Source organism: Oncorhynchus keta, chromosome 2 (assembly GCF_023373465.1).
Source record: "Oncorhynchus keta strain PuntledgeMale-10-30-2019 chromosome 2, Oket_V2, whole genome shotgun sequence".
NCBI lineage: Eukaryota > Metazoa > Chordata > Actinopteri > Salmoniformes > Salmonidae > Oncorhynchus > Oncorhynchus keta.
The window spans coordinates 12837664-12855652 of record NC_068422.1 but is presented as its reverse complement, the minus strand read 5'-3'; the positions used below and the strand labels follow the sequence as shown (position 1 = coordinate 12855652).

General features: G+C 39.9%; 2 protein-coding genes across 2 annotated transcripts in view; both read right to left on the bottom strand.

The window, feature by feature from the left end:
* Positions 1–5451: 5451 nt before the first annotated feature.
* On the bottom strand, positions 5452–9149 carry LOC118396813 (forkhead box protein L3-like). Its single transcript, XM_035791229.2, has 4 exons — positions 8739–9149; positions 7892–7993; positions 7732–7798; positions 5452–7315 (listed from the first exon to the last, which is right to left on the bottom strand). The coding sequence occupies exons 1-4, from the start codon at positions 8882–8884 to the stop codon at positions 6845–6847; spliced, it is 786 nt and encodes a 261-aa protein (XP_035647122.1). The 5' UTR covers positions 8885–9149; the 3' UTR covers positions 5452–6844.
* Positions 9150–14686: 5537 nt separating this feature from the next.
* The window catches only part of LOC118360970 (extracellular serine/threonine protein kinase FAM20C-like), a 99842-nt gene continuing 96539 nt past the window's right edge, over positions 14687–17989 (bottom strand). Inside the window, exon 9 of the mRNA XM_052472172.1 lies at positions 14687–16116. Within this exon, the coding sequence (XP_052328132.1) occupies positions 15855–16116 (262 nt within the window). The 3' untranslated portion in view covers positions 14687–15854. The remainder of the gene's footprint in view (positions 16117–17989) is intronic.

The following is a 17989-nucleotide window of genomic DNA, read 5'->3' as shown; positions in this document are numbered from 1 at the left end:
TTATTAAAATCATACAGCTCTTGATTAAAGTATGTGTGTAGAGGGAGCAGTCTGAGCATAGGCCAGGGATAATCAACTAGATTCAGCCTCGGGATGATTTTTTCTGGAACAGATGGTTGGGGGCCGGGATATAATTACAAATACTTTGTAGACTACAAATTGAACACAGAAAACCCAAACAGATATTTGTCTAAAACATAACTTTGAACCTTGCTTAAATTTGTATACGATCACGTGTTTCAATTATGCATGGGAATACCTGGGAACAAATGTTTTCTTTAGAGTTTAATACATTGTTGGAGGATGGGGTACTAAACTGACAAGGAATTGTTTTAAACTGGTCATACTATGGATCATTTAGCTGTTACATTTAGAATTGTAGGACCCCTTTAGGTATCAAAAATAAATACAAAATGTAATTGATAAAATGTAGATTTTGGGCTTTACTACTAAAGCCTAGAGAAACACATTGAATAACACATTCATAAATGGCAAAAAAAGACAGTCAAAAAAGACAGTCAAAACAGAAACCATAAGAAACAAGGTTTTGAAGTGTCTGTCCTAAATCTAGGAGATATAAGAAAACTCAGGAAATACATATATATATATTTTTGTACACATATTTAACCCCTTTTTTGGGGTATGCACAAAATCAACTTCATCCTCCCATTAGTTTTTAAAAAACCGGTACCGTGACACTTGTGGGGGTCGGATATGGATATACCGTGACACTTGTGGAGGTCGGATATGGATATACCGTGACACTTGTGGGGGTCGGATATGGATATACCGTGACACTTGTGGGGGTCGGATATGGATATACCGTGACACTTGTGGGGGTCGGATATGGATATCCCGTGACACTTGTGGGGGTCGGATATGGATATCCCGTGACACTTGTGGGGGTCGGATATGGATATCCCGTGACACTTGTGGGGGTCGGATATGGATATCCCGTGACACTTGTGGGGGTCGGATATGGATATCCCGTGACACTTGTGGGGGTCGGATATGGATATCCCGTGACACTTGTGGGGGTCGGATATGGATATCCCGTGACACTTGTGGGGGTCGTAGAGCAAATGGAGAACACCATCGTTTTTGTGAGAGTCTCCCATTTCCATTGCCTGGTGGTAGTTTAGTTTGTATGTTAAACCATTCGTACGCTACAGATGTTTACGTGAGAAGACCGATTTCAGGATGTCTCATGGTCTCACAAAGACCGCTCTAGTTTTGCCAAGTGTGACACTGGCAGATGCAGTGGATTGAGATGCATCCAATGCAAAAAAAACAACTAAACTCTAGCTTAAACTGACACATTTTATTTGGATTTCTTTGTGATGTAACTTAGATTGAAGCGTCAATCGACTCTCGGAGGTTAAATTAAAATCACTTGGAGCTGATTTCCTGGTGTTTTTGCAGTGTTTTATGTCCAACAATGAACATATTGATACAATCTTCGGCAAAATCATTCGCAAGGAGAGTCCCGCAAAAATATTATTTGAAGATGATATACAGCGCCTTGCGAAAGTATTCGGCCCCCTTGAACTTTGCGACCTTTTGCCACATTTCAGGCTTCAAACATAAAGATATAAAACTGTATTTCTTTGTGAAGAATCAACAATAAGTGGGACACAATCATGAAGTGGAACGACATTTATTGGATATTTCAAACTTTTTTAACAAATCAAAACTGAAAAATTGGGCGTGCAAAATTATTCAGCTCCTTTACTTTCAGTGCAGCAAACTCTCTCCAGAAGTTCAGTGAGGATCTCTGAATGATCCAATGTTGACCTAAATGACTAATGATGATAAATACAATCCACCTGTGTGTAATCAAGTCTCCGTATAAATGCACCTGCACTGTGATAGTCTCAGAGGTCCGTTAAAAGCGCAGAGAGCATCATGAAGAACAAGGAACACACCAGGCAGGTCCTGAGATACTGTTGTGAAGAAGTTTAAAGCCGGATTTGGATACAAAAAGATTTCCCAAGCTTTAAACATCCCAAGGAGCACTGTGCAAGCGATAATATTGAAATGGAAGGAGTATCAGACCACTGCAAATCTAGCTCATACAAGGAGAAGACTGATCAGAGATGCAGCCAAGAGGCCCTGATCACTCTGGATGAACTGCAGAGATCTACAGCTGAGGTGGGAGACTCTGTCCATAGGACAACAATCAGTCATATATTGCACAAATCTGGCCTTTATGGAAGAGTGGCAAGATGAAAGCCATTTCTTAAAGATATCCATAAAAAATGTTGTTTAAAGTTTGCCACAAGCCACCTGGGAGACACACCAAACATGTGGAAGAAGGTGCTCTGGTCAGATGAAACCAAAATTGAACTTTTTGGCAACAATGCAAAACGTTATGTTTGGCATAAAAGCAACACAGCGCATCACCCTGAACACACCATCCCCACTGTCAAACATGGTGGTGGCAGCATCATGGTTTGGGCCTGCTTTTCTTCAGCCGGGACAGGGAAGATGGTTAAAATTGATGGGAAGATGGATGGAGCCAAATACAGGACCATTCTGGAAGAAAACCTGATGGAGTCTGCAAAAGACCTGAGACTGGGACGGAGATTTGTCTTCCAACAAGACAATGATCCAAAACATAAAGCAAAATCTACAATGGAATGGTTCAAAAATAAACATATCCAGGTGTTAGAATGGCCAAGTCAAAGTCCAGACCTGAATCCAATCGAGAATCTGTGGAAAGAACTGAAAACTGCTGTTCACAAATGCTCTCCATCCAACCTCACTGAGCTCGAGCTGTTTTGCAAGGAGGAATGGGAAAAATGTCAGTCTCTCGATGTGCAAAACTGATAGAGACATACCCCAAGCGACTTACAGCTGTAATCGCAGCAAAAGGTGGCGCTACAAAGTATTAACTTAAGGGGGCTGAATAATTTTGCACGCCCAATTTTTCAGTTTTTGATTTGTTAAAAAAGTTTGAAATATCCAATAAATGTCGTTCCACTTCAAGATTGTGTCCCACTTGTTGTTGATTCTTCACAAAAAAAATACAGTTTTATATCTTTATGTTTGAAGCCTGAAATGTGGCAAAAGGTCGCAAAGTTCAAGGGGGCCGAATACTTTCGCAAGGCACTGTATATATATATATATAATGTTAAATTAAAGATAAAAATGTTTTTAGTTTTTGTTCAGAAAACTTGGGGGGCCAAATAAAACCACCCACAGGCCAAATTTGGCCCGCAAGCCGCCAGTTGGGGAACCCTGGCATAGGCCGACTTACACAACAACATGAATTAACAAGTGGTCTTACAGTCGCCCAGCCTCTATTAATGTCAATGGTCTCTTGCCCTCCCCTTTTCTAGTGGTTGTTTACATGGGACCATGGATCTTTGCAGTACATAGTAGTATCAAAGATACTGATAACCTTTTATCTGTGGTAGAACCCACTGAATGCAGTAGCGGTGTAAAACAGACAGGATTAATGATGTTCTTCTCTTCCTCTCTCTTCAGTTTCAATGGAAACATGACAATCACAGTTCACATTCTAAGCTGTGAGCAGCTCCTACTGGTCAAACTGGGTGTGAGAAGGCAAATGGCCATGTGCAAGCAGCGCTGGAAGGGACTAGGACTAACAACCGTCAATCAGCCCGTACACTCATAGCAAAGCAGCAAAATTGACTGGTGTGTGTGTGTGTGTGTGTGTGTGTGTGTGTGTGTGTGTGTGTGTGTGTGTGTGTGTGTGTGTGTGTGTGTGTGTGTGTGTGTGTGTGTGTGTGTGTGTGTGTGTGTGAGAGAGAGAGACTGACTGGCATGCGTGCGTTTGTGTGTATTGACCAGGGCTGTGGTGCATTGTAGTTGCATTGCATGTGTGTGTACATGGTGTGCAATGTGCCTTCCATGCAACACAGAGCTGTGTCATGATAACACACACATTGTGCATGCTGTGTAATTCCGTCTTTAAAATTGCAAGGAATTATTAAATAAAGTCAAGGTCTGATTCTGAAACGTTTTAATCTCATTGTCTGCCGTCTTCTCATCTATCATTTCATGATAAATGCATATTAATTATTGTATTTTCACCCAAAGGACATGACTGTGATGTGTGAGTACTGAAACATGGGACAATATAATATAATGTGAATATAATGTAACCCTAACCCTAGCTTTTTAAAGCAGTCTGCTGTACCCTTATAGATGTTGTCACACATAATATTCTTGAAGATGATTTACAAGACGTTGACTCAGCAACAACAAGTGGCTGTCTCAGATTGGTCCATCAAACATTGGATTAGACATTGTGTTCTGTCTATGGTCTTAGTAAGCTGCTTCCCAAATGGCACCATATTCCCTACATAGTGCACTACTTTTGAGAAGAGCCCTACAGGTCCTGCTCATAAATACTGTACTATATAGGGAATAGGGTGTCATTAGGGACATACACTAAGGGAATAAGGTGTCATTTGGGACTCATAGTAAGCTCTGCCAGGCTTCCTGACTGGAACAAATATACATGTTACTGGAGGTGGAGGAGAAATGAGGCAGGCTGAATTGGAAATGAGGAGGCAGGAGGCATATGGGGCCTGAAGGAGCTACAGTAAATAAAATCTAACTGTAAACACATCTAAACTGACATTGATTTGACATCCAGTGTTGATGTTCTCATTCAAAACACATTTAAAAGCCATTTTAAAACTGGCATATTCCACCCCGCAGAATCTACCCCTGGCCCTTTAACTTGTTCTGTAAATGGGGCTTCGAATGGATTCAAATGTATGTGAGTCCTTTCTGGCTTCTCAGGCTATTCCAACCCATCTTCATTAGCTAGATGCAGGCCTGATATCATTACCCAGCAATCTGCATTCCATTGTAGGACTGGTACATAAGCAAGTCCCATACAACAAACTGCACCCCACCCCCTCCAATCCCCTCCTACCACAGCTCAAAGAAATCATGGTTGTTAGTCAAGTAAGGAGAAATTACACAGCCTCCCCCATATACAAACATACACTGTATTGTTTATAAACAACAACACACATATTTATAATGAGATTCACGATCATAGTCATGTTGAAAATTACTCCCAAGAATGAAAATCCAATTATATAATAAACGCTGTAGATTAAATGACTTACTTGTGTTTATGATTTAGATGTTATTAACGTTGCAGATCTTTCCTTTCCCAATTTCCTTCTCCCTATTCCACTCAATCTACCCTGCGCTGCACATTTCAACATTACCTACCTGCAACATAGCCCACAGCAGGTTGACGTTTATTGGGATGAGTCTTGTCCTGGAGGCAGGCAGAACTGGGTGATTTCTGCTAGATAGGCCAGCTGCAGAATCAGTTTTTTTTTGCTCAATATGACATAAATAAAGGTTTAAAATGTTGACAGCCTCAAAATGCTTTAAAAATATTTTGCGAAAATGTTTGGATTAATAAAAAAACATTTCCCAAGAAAAATAAATCAAACATGAAATAAAGACGTTTAATAAATGTAATAGACGCCGTTCTAGAACCCTTGAGTCCGCAGCTACAGCAATAATAGGAGGATTCATTGACAACATAATGTGTGTACCGACTTTTCCCCTGCCTGTGCTCTTTCTCTTTGGTCTCTCAACACAGACCCAGACCAGCCTTGCAGCACTTTATGCTAAGTTAATTTACCCAAATAGGCCTACATCCACAGCGCCACCTTATATCAACAGCTTCGTTAATGGAAACCTACTGATCCATAACAGTGGTGGTGCTAGACGTTGGCTGGAGGGCCAAGCAGGTATGAATGTTAATATCACTGATCGATCACAGGATTCGCAAGGAGGCATATTCCGGTGTGTTTAATTATAATTGCGTCAGGGTGGTCGGGAGGGGGGTGCGGCAGTGTTATGGCAGGCCTCGTGTATTTGACTAGGGTCACATTTCGTTCTCACCTTGCAAGTGTAATGCTATATTAAATGCCACTCATGTTAAGTGTTGTTGTGTTCTGTTGAACCCCCTCCTGTCCTGAATGATGTAGTCACGGCATAATATAAAGGTTATATTGAAAATTGTCCCTTCAAACAAGCAAGAGAAACCCGGCAATGATTGATATCCCTCCTCATAACAGGGAAATAAATGTTAGCAGAGTAGACCCCATGTTTAAACTCCTGCATACAATATATGAATATAATGTATTTTAATGGAGTGCCTGGATTAAATATGGACTATATCAGTCTCAGGAGAATGTAAAAGGTCATTGGGAAAGATTAGGTTTGGCGAGGGCTCAGCCTGGATGAATTCAACCTCATGATAATTGCCTTCAATCACAACAAGGGTTGAAGCGGCTGAGTACCAGATGTGACATGTGCCCTTTACCCTGTTCATTGCTTTGACACTTTCACTAACCCAAAACATTGTAGAGATTATTACCTTTTAATCTTAATAGTTTATGATGATATCACACTCCCTTCAGTTTGATCAGATTTCTCATACAGTCAGCATAATCTGTATTATCCTGTCCTTAAAAAGATATTATATAGATTATAGATATTAAATAGGTGAATCATTATTTTCACAGACCTTCGTAACAGAACGTCCTACTTTATGAATAAAGCGTAATGTAAACATGTATGCCTTGGGACAAGACTATGAACAGTGTACAAGTTTCTTTTGAGTGTAGACTAATGTATATTTACTATAATCAGCTAGGATCCACAGCACAATACTTGACCTCTCTATGTTATTTAATCACAGGACAAGTCAATAAAATATCCCCTTGCACAAAAGGGCAGTCTTTCGATCTCTTCATTTAATAATTCAGATATGGAGGAGAAACCATCCAGTCTTTCAGATGTAGTCTCGCTCTCTTTGTAGTCAAGACTGTGACACTCACAGGGTCCAGAAGTGCAGGTTGAGGTGTTGGGGCTCCAGAACGTGTATGTGGGGCTCTGTTGTACCACTATGTGGGGGTCTGAAGCCCGGCGGAGGGGGGTCTGGGGTGGAGAGGATGTAGTCAATACTGAATTTAATTTCCGGTTCTGGTTTCCCCTGGCAGTTTGGGTTGAGGGGGTTGTGGTGACCTGGTCTGTAGGCAGGGCTGATGGAGCAGAAGGAGTCCGGGTTGGGGTTAGGATCGGTCCGCCTGGTAGAGCCACTTTGTTGGTTGTTGATGTTGTTATTGTTGTTGTTGTTTACTGGGAGGAAAGGCTCCCCAGGCTCTCTGAAACCAATCTTCATGTTGCGTCGGCGCCGGCGACGGCGAAAGTTGCCGTTCTCAAAGAGGTCGAGCATGGACTCACAACCGGTGGCGAAGGTCCAGTAGTTGCCTTTCCCCTTCTCATTTCCCTCTGTGCGGGGAACCTGGAGGGAAAATTTAAAAACACACCAAGAAAAAAATAATAATAAACCCGTCATTTTTGAGATCACGCTCAAATGTGAATTCTACACACAGTACTGTAATGAAACAGTGTTATGTCTGTTACCATTTTTGCTGATATTGTGTGCAAAAAAGTATTTGCTTACAATTCATACAGTCGATTGGTATGTGTGTATGTAAACGTGTATGCCTGTCTTTACAGTTACCTTATTATTGTAATACAAGTAAGTTTCATACAATATTTAATCAATGAGGATAAAATATTATAGTCTTATATATTATTCTTACTGATATCAAGTGAAACTTGTATCGAAGATTGTGATAACATTTCTACTCTGATAATGATTCTTAATCAAATGATCAAATATCATCACACAACATGTGATAAAATGTCCCTTACCTTAACAAAGCAGCTGTTGAGAGAGAGGTTGTGTCGTATGGAGTTTTGCCATGCCCTCTGGTTGGACCTGTAGTGGATAAAGGAAACACTACTCTGTCAAACTGAATTTGTGGAAGGTATCCAGAAAATGTCTGTTGAATAGACATGTGAAGCTCCTGACCGGTAGTAGGGAAAGCGCTTCATGATGAACTCATAGATCCCTGACAGGGTGACCCGGTGCTCTGGACTCTGCTGGATGGCCATGGCTATCAACGCTATGTAACTGAGGAGAAAGGGCAGACAGAAAGTTACAAAAAGTAAAATGATTTATTTGTTGGTTTTCAAATTGAAATTCACAAGAACATGGTTGGAGAGTAACTGATTTACATGCCTCTTAAGGGGAAAGTAATCCAAAAGTACCTGAAAGTAATCAGGTTACATTACTGAATTTTGGTAATCCAAAAGTGACATTACTGATTCAAATTTGGGACAGGTAACTAGTAACTGTAACAGATTACATTTAGAAAGTAACCTACCCAACCCTGACCAAGAATATATTGATAAAACGGATTCAAATTATATTCAAGGAAAATAATATTCTTAATTATGATACTAATTTAATTTGGATATTGGTTGAAATACCACATTCTGATTCAAATAATACAACAATATTTGGTTATTTGAAATTAAGAAAATAAGGAAACTGAGAATCTGGTTGGTCTATAGCCTACTTATAATTGACTTTGTTTTGTTTCTTATAGGTTCATCTCTTCAACAGAAATTAAACTAACCCAGTAAAATGTTTTTAATGTGTTGCATTACATTCCTTTGGGATTTATATTATGGTCTATAAAATACCAAAATAATTGTAATTTCTTTAGTACTTTTTTACACATTAAAACTAACTAAACATAAAGTAATATTTTAATACATAATTTATAATAGCTTAGATCATGAATAATGCTAATAACAATACTTGATAATTATATTATAAATTCATAAGCCTATATTAATCATAAGAATTCTACCTGTAAGCAGGTCGACACATCTTCTTGTCTTCATCAGTGCTGCAGGAAGGGTATCCATCTCCGTCATAGTTGAAGCAGTTATATGGATACTGTGAGTTATCAAACATGTCTACACTTCCACACTGGCTATTATCGGACTGCTTCATCTAATTAACAAATAAAGGCAAGTTTTTACCACCCTCGAAATACCAACAAAAGCAGACACTTGTTTCCTTTACAGTGAATGTCAACGGTCTTCTACTCTAGCATACTCTACTCATAGTGGTAGCTACTGAGAATGAAGTCTACCTTCTCCCTCGTTGATGACTGGGTCCCAAGGAACCCCCACTCTCCTCCTGACTGGCTGACTGTTGGTCCCCAGCTACTGTAGGCTAGGCTAGCGCCGATAAGACATGCCATGCACCAAATGACTTGGCCAGCCCAACAAATGCTGTCTGCTTGAATGTCTGAACCCGGGGCGTGATCAACTGGTAGCTAGACTAATCTCTGTCTCACTTTGAATCTGGGTGGTCTATAGCCTACTTAGAATTGACTTTGTTTGTTTTCTTATAGGTTCATCTACCTAACAGAATTTAAACTAATCCAATTCTAGCAAACCTCACATCTCCATCACTCTCTTTCTATTTTGTCTTCAGCCTAACTCTTTAAAAAGCGTGTTGTGTCAAGATTATACTTTTTTCTGTCCAATGTTGTTTTTTGTGTGTGTGTGTGGGGGGTCCTTGCGTTTTAGTCAACAAGGAGAGTTTTGTAGATGCAGTCTATAACACTGTATAATGGACGCAAATTGTGTTTCCGTGAAACAGGGGATGTGTGTTCAGACAGGCTCCTAAAGGGGCATGTAGGTCTCTCCAGGCAGCTGACACAGACCGGAGAAAACAGCCGTGGCGAGGCCTCCATGTGTGGTCTGCTGGGATCCAGTAGATTCATTGTTGTAGCGGCCCTTTGTGTGATTATATCGATGCGACCAGAACCGTTTTAAAATGCAATTCTGTGTTTACTAATTCCATACTAATGGGGCAACGAAGTGTCAACACCCAGGTCAATTTTAAAGAGTCAAACAAGATTGAACATTTTAGATGTCTATGTCCAAATAAAAAGAGTCCTATTCTCAGATCATGTAATTGTGCATTTTCCAAATGAATAAAACATTCAAGTAATGCCATGAAAAATGTGCCCAACCATATGCTGGCAGCCTAGGTATGGTGCATTAGGAACGTTTTCAGAAAGTATTCAGACCCTTATCCTTATTCTAAAAAATATGAAATAGGGCCCCCCCCCCCTCATCAATCTACAATACCCCATAACAGATTTAGTCATTTTATTTTTGCAAATGTATAAAAAATATGAAACATAATATTCACGTAAGTATTCAGACCCTTAATTCAATACTTTGTTGAAGCACCTGTGGCAGCAATTACAGCCTTGAGTCTTCTTGGGTATGACGCTACAAGCTTGGCACACCTGTATTTGGGGAGTTTCCCCCATTCCTCTCTGCAGATCCTCTCAAGCTCTGTCAGGTTGGATGTGGAGTGTTGCTGCACAGCTATTTTCAGGTTTCTCCAGAGATGTTCGATCGGGTTCAAGTCCGAGCTCTGGCTGGGCTAGTCAAGGACATTCAGAGTCTTGTTCGGAAGCACTCCCGTGCTGTGTTGGCTGTGTGCTTAGGGTTGTTGTCCTGTTGGAAGGTGAAGCTTCGCCCCAGTCTGAGGTTCTGAGCACTCTGGAGCAGGTTTTCATCAATGATCTCTCTGTACTTTGCTCCGTTAATCTTTTCCTCGATCCTGACTAGTCTCCCAGTCCCTACCACTGAAAACATCCCCACAGCATGATGCTTCACCATAGGGATGGTTGCAGGTTTCCTCCAGACGTGATGCTTGCCATTCAGACCAAAGAGTTCCTTCTTGGTTTTATTAGAGCACTGTTTCTCATGGTCTGAGAGTCTATAGGTGCCTTTTGGCAAACTCCAAGCAGGCTGACACGTGCCATTTACTGAGGAGTGGCTTCCGTATGGCCATTCTATCATAAAGGCCTGATTGGTGGAGTGCTGCAGAGTTGGTTGTCCTTCTGGAAGGTTCTCCCATCTCCACAGAGAAAGCTCTGTCAGTGACCATTGGGTTCTTGGCCAGCTCTAGGAAGAGTCTTGGTGGTTCCAGACTTCTTCCATTTAAGAATGATGGAGGCCACTGTGTTCTTGGGAACCTTCAATGCTGCAGAAATATTTTGGTACCCTTCCCCAGATCTGTGCCTCAACACAATCCTGTCTCAGAGCTCTACGGACAATTCCTTCGACCTCATGGATTGAATTTTGCTCTGACATGCACTGTCAACTGTGGGACCTTATGTAGACAGGTGTGTGCCTTTCCAAATTATGTCCAATCAATTGAATTTACCACAAATGGACTCCAATCAAGTTGTAGAAACATCTCAAGGATAATCAATTGAAACAGGATGCACCTGAGCTCAATTTTGAGTCTCATAGCAAAGGGTCTGAAGACTTACAGTAACAGTAAAAAGTTGTGGCACATTCAAGGGTTTTTCTTTATTTTTACTATTTTATACATTGTAGAATAATAGTGAAGATATCAAAACCATGAAATAACACATATGGAATCATGTAGTAACCAAAAAAGTGTCAAACAAATGAAAATATATCAAAGTAGCCACCCTTTGCCTTGATGAACTCTTTGCACACTCTTGGCATTCTCTCAACTAGCTTCACCTGGAATGTTTTTCCAACAGTCTTGAAGAAGTTCCCATATATGCTAAGCACTTGTTGGCTGCTTTTCCTTCACTCTGCAGTCAAACTCATCCCAAACCATCTCAATTGGTTGAGGTCGAATGATTGTGGATGCCAGGTCTTCTGATGCAGCACTCGATTACTCTCCTTCTTGGTCAAATAGCCCTTACACAGCCTGGAGGTGTGTTGGGTCATTGTCCTGTTGAAAAACAAATGAAAGTCCCGATAAGCGCAAAATAGATGGGATGCCGTATCGCTGCGGAATGCTATGGTAGCCATTCTGGTTAAGTGTACCTTGAATTCTAAATAAATCACTGACAGTGTCATCATCAAAACACCCCCACACCATCATACTTCCTCCTCCATGCTTCACGGTGGGAACCACACATGTGGAGATCATCCGTTCACCTACTCTGCGTCTCACAAAGACACGTGGGTTGGAACCAAAAATCTCATCAGACCAAAGGAGAAATTTCCACCAGTCTAATGTCTATTTCTCGTGTTTCTTGGCCCAAGCAAGTCTCTTCTTCTTAATGGTGTCCTTTAGTAGCGTTCTTTTGCAGCAATTCGACCACGAAGGCCTGATTCACACAGTCTCCTCTGAACAGTTGATGTTGGTGTCACGTCCTGACCTTAGTTCCTTTTTTATGTCTCTGTTTAGCATGGTCAGGGCGTGAGTTGGGGTGGGCATTTGATGTTTTTGGTCTATGTTTTGTATTTCTGCTTTTGGTCTGGTATGGTTCCCAATCAGAGGCAGCTGTCAATCGTTGTCTCTGATTGAGAACCATACTAAGGTAGCCTGTGTTCCCACTATGATTTGTGGGTAGTTGTTTTCTGTTTAGTGTATGTCACCTGACAGAACTGTTTTGTTTCTTCCTTTCACTTTGTTATTTTGTTTTGTGTGTTCAGTCTAATAAATGAACATGGACACTTACCACGCTACATATTGGTCCGATCCTTCCTACTCCTCCTCAGGTCTTCCTTTCCTGTGGGGGTCCTCATGAGAGCCAGTTTCATCATAGCGCTTGATGTGTTTTTGCGACTGCACTTGAAGATACTTTCAAAGTTCTTGAATTGTTCCATATTGACTGGCCATCATGTCTTAAACTACGGACTTGGTATTTTACTAAATAGGGCTGTTTTTTGTATACAACCCGTACCTTGTCACAACACAACTGATTGGCTCAAACGCATTAAGAAGGAAAGAAATTGACAGGCACACTGTCAATTGAAATGCATTCCAGGTGACTACCTCATGAAGCTGCTTGAGAGAATGTCAAAATTGTGCAAAGCTGTCGTCAAGGCAAAGGGTGGCTACGTTGAAGAATCTCAAATGTAAAATATATTTTGATTTGTTGAACACTTTTTTGGTTACTACATGATTCCATATGTGTTATTTCATAGTTTTGTTGTCTTCACTATTATTCTACAATGTAGGAAATATCAAAAAGAAAGAAATGAATGAGTAGGTGTGTCCAAACCTTGGTACTGGTAGTGTATGTAAATAAGGTATTTCTGGTTTTTATGTTCTAAAAAAAACATGTTTTTTTCACTTAGTCAATATGGGGCATTATGTGTAGATTGATGAGGAACATGTTTTATTTAATCCATTTTAGAATACGGATGAAACGTAACAAAATGTGGAAGAAGTCAAGGGGTCTGAATATTTTCCGAAGGCACTGTAGGCCTATACCAGCAAATGTGTATTATATCAACTATAATCAGGTGTCAGTCCAACTGCAACAATGAGGTGTCCACATCATTATCAACTACAGGATATTGTATTCACATTTAGAGACACGGTTTATCCTCTCTGTTTGTAAGCAACTTTTGTGACCTTTGGTTCGTCTTCCTCAAAATGATTTAGCAAATAAAGTGATTAGCCAGTTATTTTAATTGCAATAACTCATTATCTATTCTAAACATGCCAGTACACGAATTCCCTTTCTTTAGTGATGCAGTGAAATCAACTGCACCACCGTCTTCTGGAGCAAATCCAGGGCATGGTGTACCACCCACATTTTCAAACAAAGAGTCACTATCATAGAATTAGAACCTCAACCAGATTCCAAAACTATGTCCATTGTATTCTATTCTATGGTCACTCCATCAGAGCAGTGCAGAGGAAAGAGGGTGGGCGCAGGATCAGATAAGACGTCCTGTTTAGTCGGATTCCTGGTTTATTCCCATGACGATGATTCCTCTGCTGTCCCGTCTGCGGTCAGGCTGATTACCCTAGTTAGGCCTGTGGTCAGGCTGATTACCCTAGTTAGGCTTGTGGTCAGGCTGATTACCCTAGTTAGGCCTGTGGTCTCTGTCTATTAGATGTTTGTCTCAGACAGCATCCCAAATAGCACCCTATTACCTTTTACAGTGCAATACTTTTGACCAGGGCTCATAAGGTTAAAATTAGTGCACAATATAGGGAATAGGGTGCTATTTGTGTCTTAAACTCAGACTGGGCTTCCTCCAATCAGTCCTATGGAAGTGTTTATAAAGCATAGCGGAGGCTTTTACGGGGGCCAGGGAAAGGTTATCAAAATAAACAGACTGTAAACATGTTGATGTTGGGGTGCTGTAGTAGACATCATTACTGTACTTATATATATTCAATTCACTTGATTGTGTCAATTAAGCTACAGATGAGGCACTGTACTCTGAACGTATAGACACATAGATATTAGATATATTTGTTTTCTGTAAGACTTGTGCCTACAAGGATCAGAATCAAGTCAGAGTTTTTTCCCCGTCTCAATCATTATTGGATCTATTTTTCTAACTTTGAGATATATAACTGATGAGGTTAAATGACACATTTAAATGCACATCTTGTTTAATTGCACCTTTACAAACCTCCACATAAACCGTCCATACATACAGTATCAACCAGACAGACCTAAGGAGACACAGATAAAAACAGGATGGGATGGATGGAGTATACGCACAGAACTCCCCACCTATGTATATAGCTTTATATCAGGAATTCATATTTTCCTGCAATTACTCTCTTAGTAATGATCCCAAACTTTCAAGTAGTTCTATCATTGCACAGGCACTAGGTTTATCTACTGCAGTGGGGGCTGGTGGGAGGAGCTATAGGAGGATGGGCTAATTGTAATGGCTGAAAATGGAATAGATGGAGTCAGAAATGTGGGTTCTATATGTTTAATGTTTTTGATACTGTTCCATTTATTCCATTCCAGCCATTACAATGAGCCCGTCCTCCTATAGCTCCTCCCACCAGCCTCCAATGATCTATATATTGACTTTCAGTAGCAATAACTGAAATGTTTTCTCCAGCAAAGCAGATCTGCCATTGGAAATTTAAGAAATGTACATCCTGAATATCTGTAGACCACATTACCATCTGGCCATCAGACATTCATCACACTCTAAAGGAACCATCATCATATAAAACCTTGGTGTCACGTTTAGCTTCTTAGTAACATAATAGAGGACGACTTTTAAATCTTAACTTCATCCTCAAATCAATAAAAATAATCTACAAGCAGAAGAAAAAAAAGAAAAAAAAAGTACAAAGGAATAATCTGAATAATTGTTGTAATATAAACATAGATTTTAACATACACTTTGATTTGATTTAGTCCCACCAATGATTAACGGGTCTGTGAATTGTGATACAGCTCTGGACTGGTGCAGTTCTTGAAAAGTTAAAAGAGCCTAAATTGGACTCAGCCTACTGTACCCTGGTTAGGTTTTGACACAGTTCAAACAGAATCCACAAGCGATTCAGATTCCTTTCCACTAACATTGAACAAAACGTTCAAATTTATTGACAAAGGACATTGCTATTTGTAGATGCACTAGTGCTACCCTCTACCTGACAAACTTTGAACTGTGACCACTTTGTAGCAGGGGTAACTAATAAATACTCTCAGAACAGGTTGCATTTGAAAGATGAAAAGCAGAAGACACAATTTGCAGTAAACCGGCACTCCAATCAAATATATTTATATAAAAACACATCGACAACAACGTAAAACAACAGAAGTAATTAAACAATTAGCAATAAAACATGTTTCTTAATTAAGACAGAGTCGATCTCCTCCAATAGGCATGTTGTTTACAGGCCTTTGACAGGTCCCAACAATGCGTATAAACACACATGATTCAGGTGACAACAGAAGGAATAATATCAGTCTTGGAATTCACTGAATTCAAAAATCTCTTCTGAACAAGACAAACATCTCTCAAGACTTTCATGGTCTGTAGCGCTGTGGTGGGCAATAAGGGGCCTATGGTGATAGCGTCCACATTTGTTCAATCCAGTCCAGTTAAGTCCGATCCACCCTAGTTCCGGCCAGTGCGATCCAGTCCAATCCAGTCTAGTCTATTCTAGAACGGTTCAGGCCTCGCAGCTACCTCCCCCTGGGTGATGTGTGCCCCCACTCCCTCTCCCCTGCCAGGTCATCCTCCACAACATTACTATAGCCCTCCTTCTCGATGCAGTCTGCCAGGATGTTGAGTGTGTGGTGTAGTCGTCTGTCCATAGCCTTCAGGTGTGGCTGGATGAGAATGGGTGTCAGTTTGTCCCTCAGCAGAGACTCAGACATCAGACCACTCAGCTGGTACTCCTCCTTCGCCAGCAGCTGCAGACGCAGGTGTGTCGACTTCTTCACTCTGGAAGGACAGGAGGGAATGGAGGAAGTTCATTAATGCTGTTTGATTACAACTTCATATAAAGTCATCAACTTATGATAAGTGAAAACTCAGGTTAAGTGCATTGCAGTTCACCAGTCCCATTTCAAGTCAATTCTGAGAGTTCAGGAAAGCCTACAACAAACAAAGAAAAGTAGGAGCGGTGCTCGACAACTATGACAAAAATCCAACAAAAGGCCTTACCAAGAAAATCTTCCAAAATTAGTAATTTGAGGCAGAAAGGATTTGGAGCACTCAACAAAAATTAATTTCTAAAAAAGTTTTAATAGGAGACAGAATGCAATCGGATCATCATCTAATTGGCATTCATATAACTCTTATAGAATTTCCACGTGGACATTGGAAATGTAATCAAAGTTTACTGGAGGTCAATTTATTTTTGAACTATAACCTAATAATTCATAATTGAAATTTTCCAGTACAATATAGGTTCAGCAAATCACCTTATCGTTTGGGATACCTTTAAAATGTACCTTCAGAGGTCATTCAATTCAATATTCATCAATAATAAAAAAGCAGTTTCTGGCTAAAGAGACAAGACTAACAAGGGAAATACATGAACGAATAGTACAGGTAGAGAGCAAAAAAATGATACTACAGTACAGAGATACAAAATATGTTAGAGGAAAAATTAAAAGAACTGGAGGAACTTATTCAAGAACGATCTAATGTAATCTATTACAAAAATAAAGCAAACTGGATGGAATATTGAGAAAAATGCACCAAATTATTCCTCCAACACAGGAACGCTAACAAAAGGACTTTTGCAGAAACTCGTTACTGAAGACGGAGTCATCTATGACTCCAAATTATATTTTAAAAGAGGAAGCTAAATATTTTAAGCAATGTTCTCTTTTCCGTTTCATCCTCACCCACTTAATGACGATTACTGTAAAGAATTCTATCCAAATAATACAAAAAATAGAATATTAACAAATGTACAGAAAGATCAATGCAAGGACCAAATTACAGAGAATACATTTTTGAAGCTATTAAATCCTTTCAGTCTGGAAAAACCCCAGGGCTTGATGGCATACTGGTAGAGGTATATCAAGCCTTTTTAGATATACTCAAAGCTCTGTTGTTAGCTTGTTTTAACTACTCCTATAGAAATGGTAGTCTGTCAGGTACTCAACAGGAAGGTCTGATTTCACTATTATTAAAACAAGAACCAGATGGCAAATATAAAGATCCAATCTATCTTAAAAACTGAAAGTCTCATTCACTTCAACATTGTGATGCAAAAATACTAGTGAAATGCATAGCACTCAGAATTAAAAAGGTTTTACCAGGTATTGTTCATCCTGATCAGACAGGTTTTTTACATGGACGATACATTGAAGATAATATACGACAACTACTAGAAATAATATTTGAAAATGCCTTTGATAAAGTAAGACTGGATTTCATTTATAAATGCCTGGATTTTTTCAATTTTGGTGATTTTCTCTAAAAGTAATGTACAGCAACCCCAGGTATAAGTTGTAAATAGCAGCTACTTCTCAGAGAGTTTTGAATTGTCAAGAGGAGTTAAACAAGGGTGTCCTCTGTCACAATATCTACAGTGGGGCAAAAAAGTATTTAGTCAGCCACCAATTGTGCAAGTTCTCCCACTTAAAAAGATGAGAGAGGCCTGAGAGAGGCCTTCAACATAGGTACACTTCAACTATGACAGACAAAATCAGAAAAAAAATCCAGAAAATCACATTGTAGGTTTTTTTTATGAATTTATTTTCAAATTATGGTGGAAAATAAGTAATTGGTCAATAACAAAAGTTTATCTCAATACTTTGTTATATACCCTTTGTTGGCAATGACAGAGGTCAAACCTTGT

Coding starts and splice junctions, on each gene's coding strand:
- LOC118396813 (XM_035791229.2), bottom strand. CDS start 8,884: ATGAAGCAGTCCGATAATAGCCAGTGTGGAAGTGTAGACATGTTTGAT. Junction 7,994..8,738: donor ATGTGTCGACCTGCTTACAG/GTAGAATTCTTA, acceptor CTTTCTCCTCAG/TTACATAGCGTTGATAGCCA. Junction 7,316..7,731: donor TCAACAGCTGCTTTGTTAAG/GTAAGGGACATT, acceptor TTTTCCCTCCAG/GTTCCCCGCACAGAGGGAAA.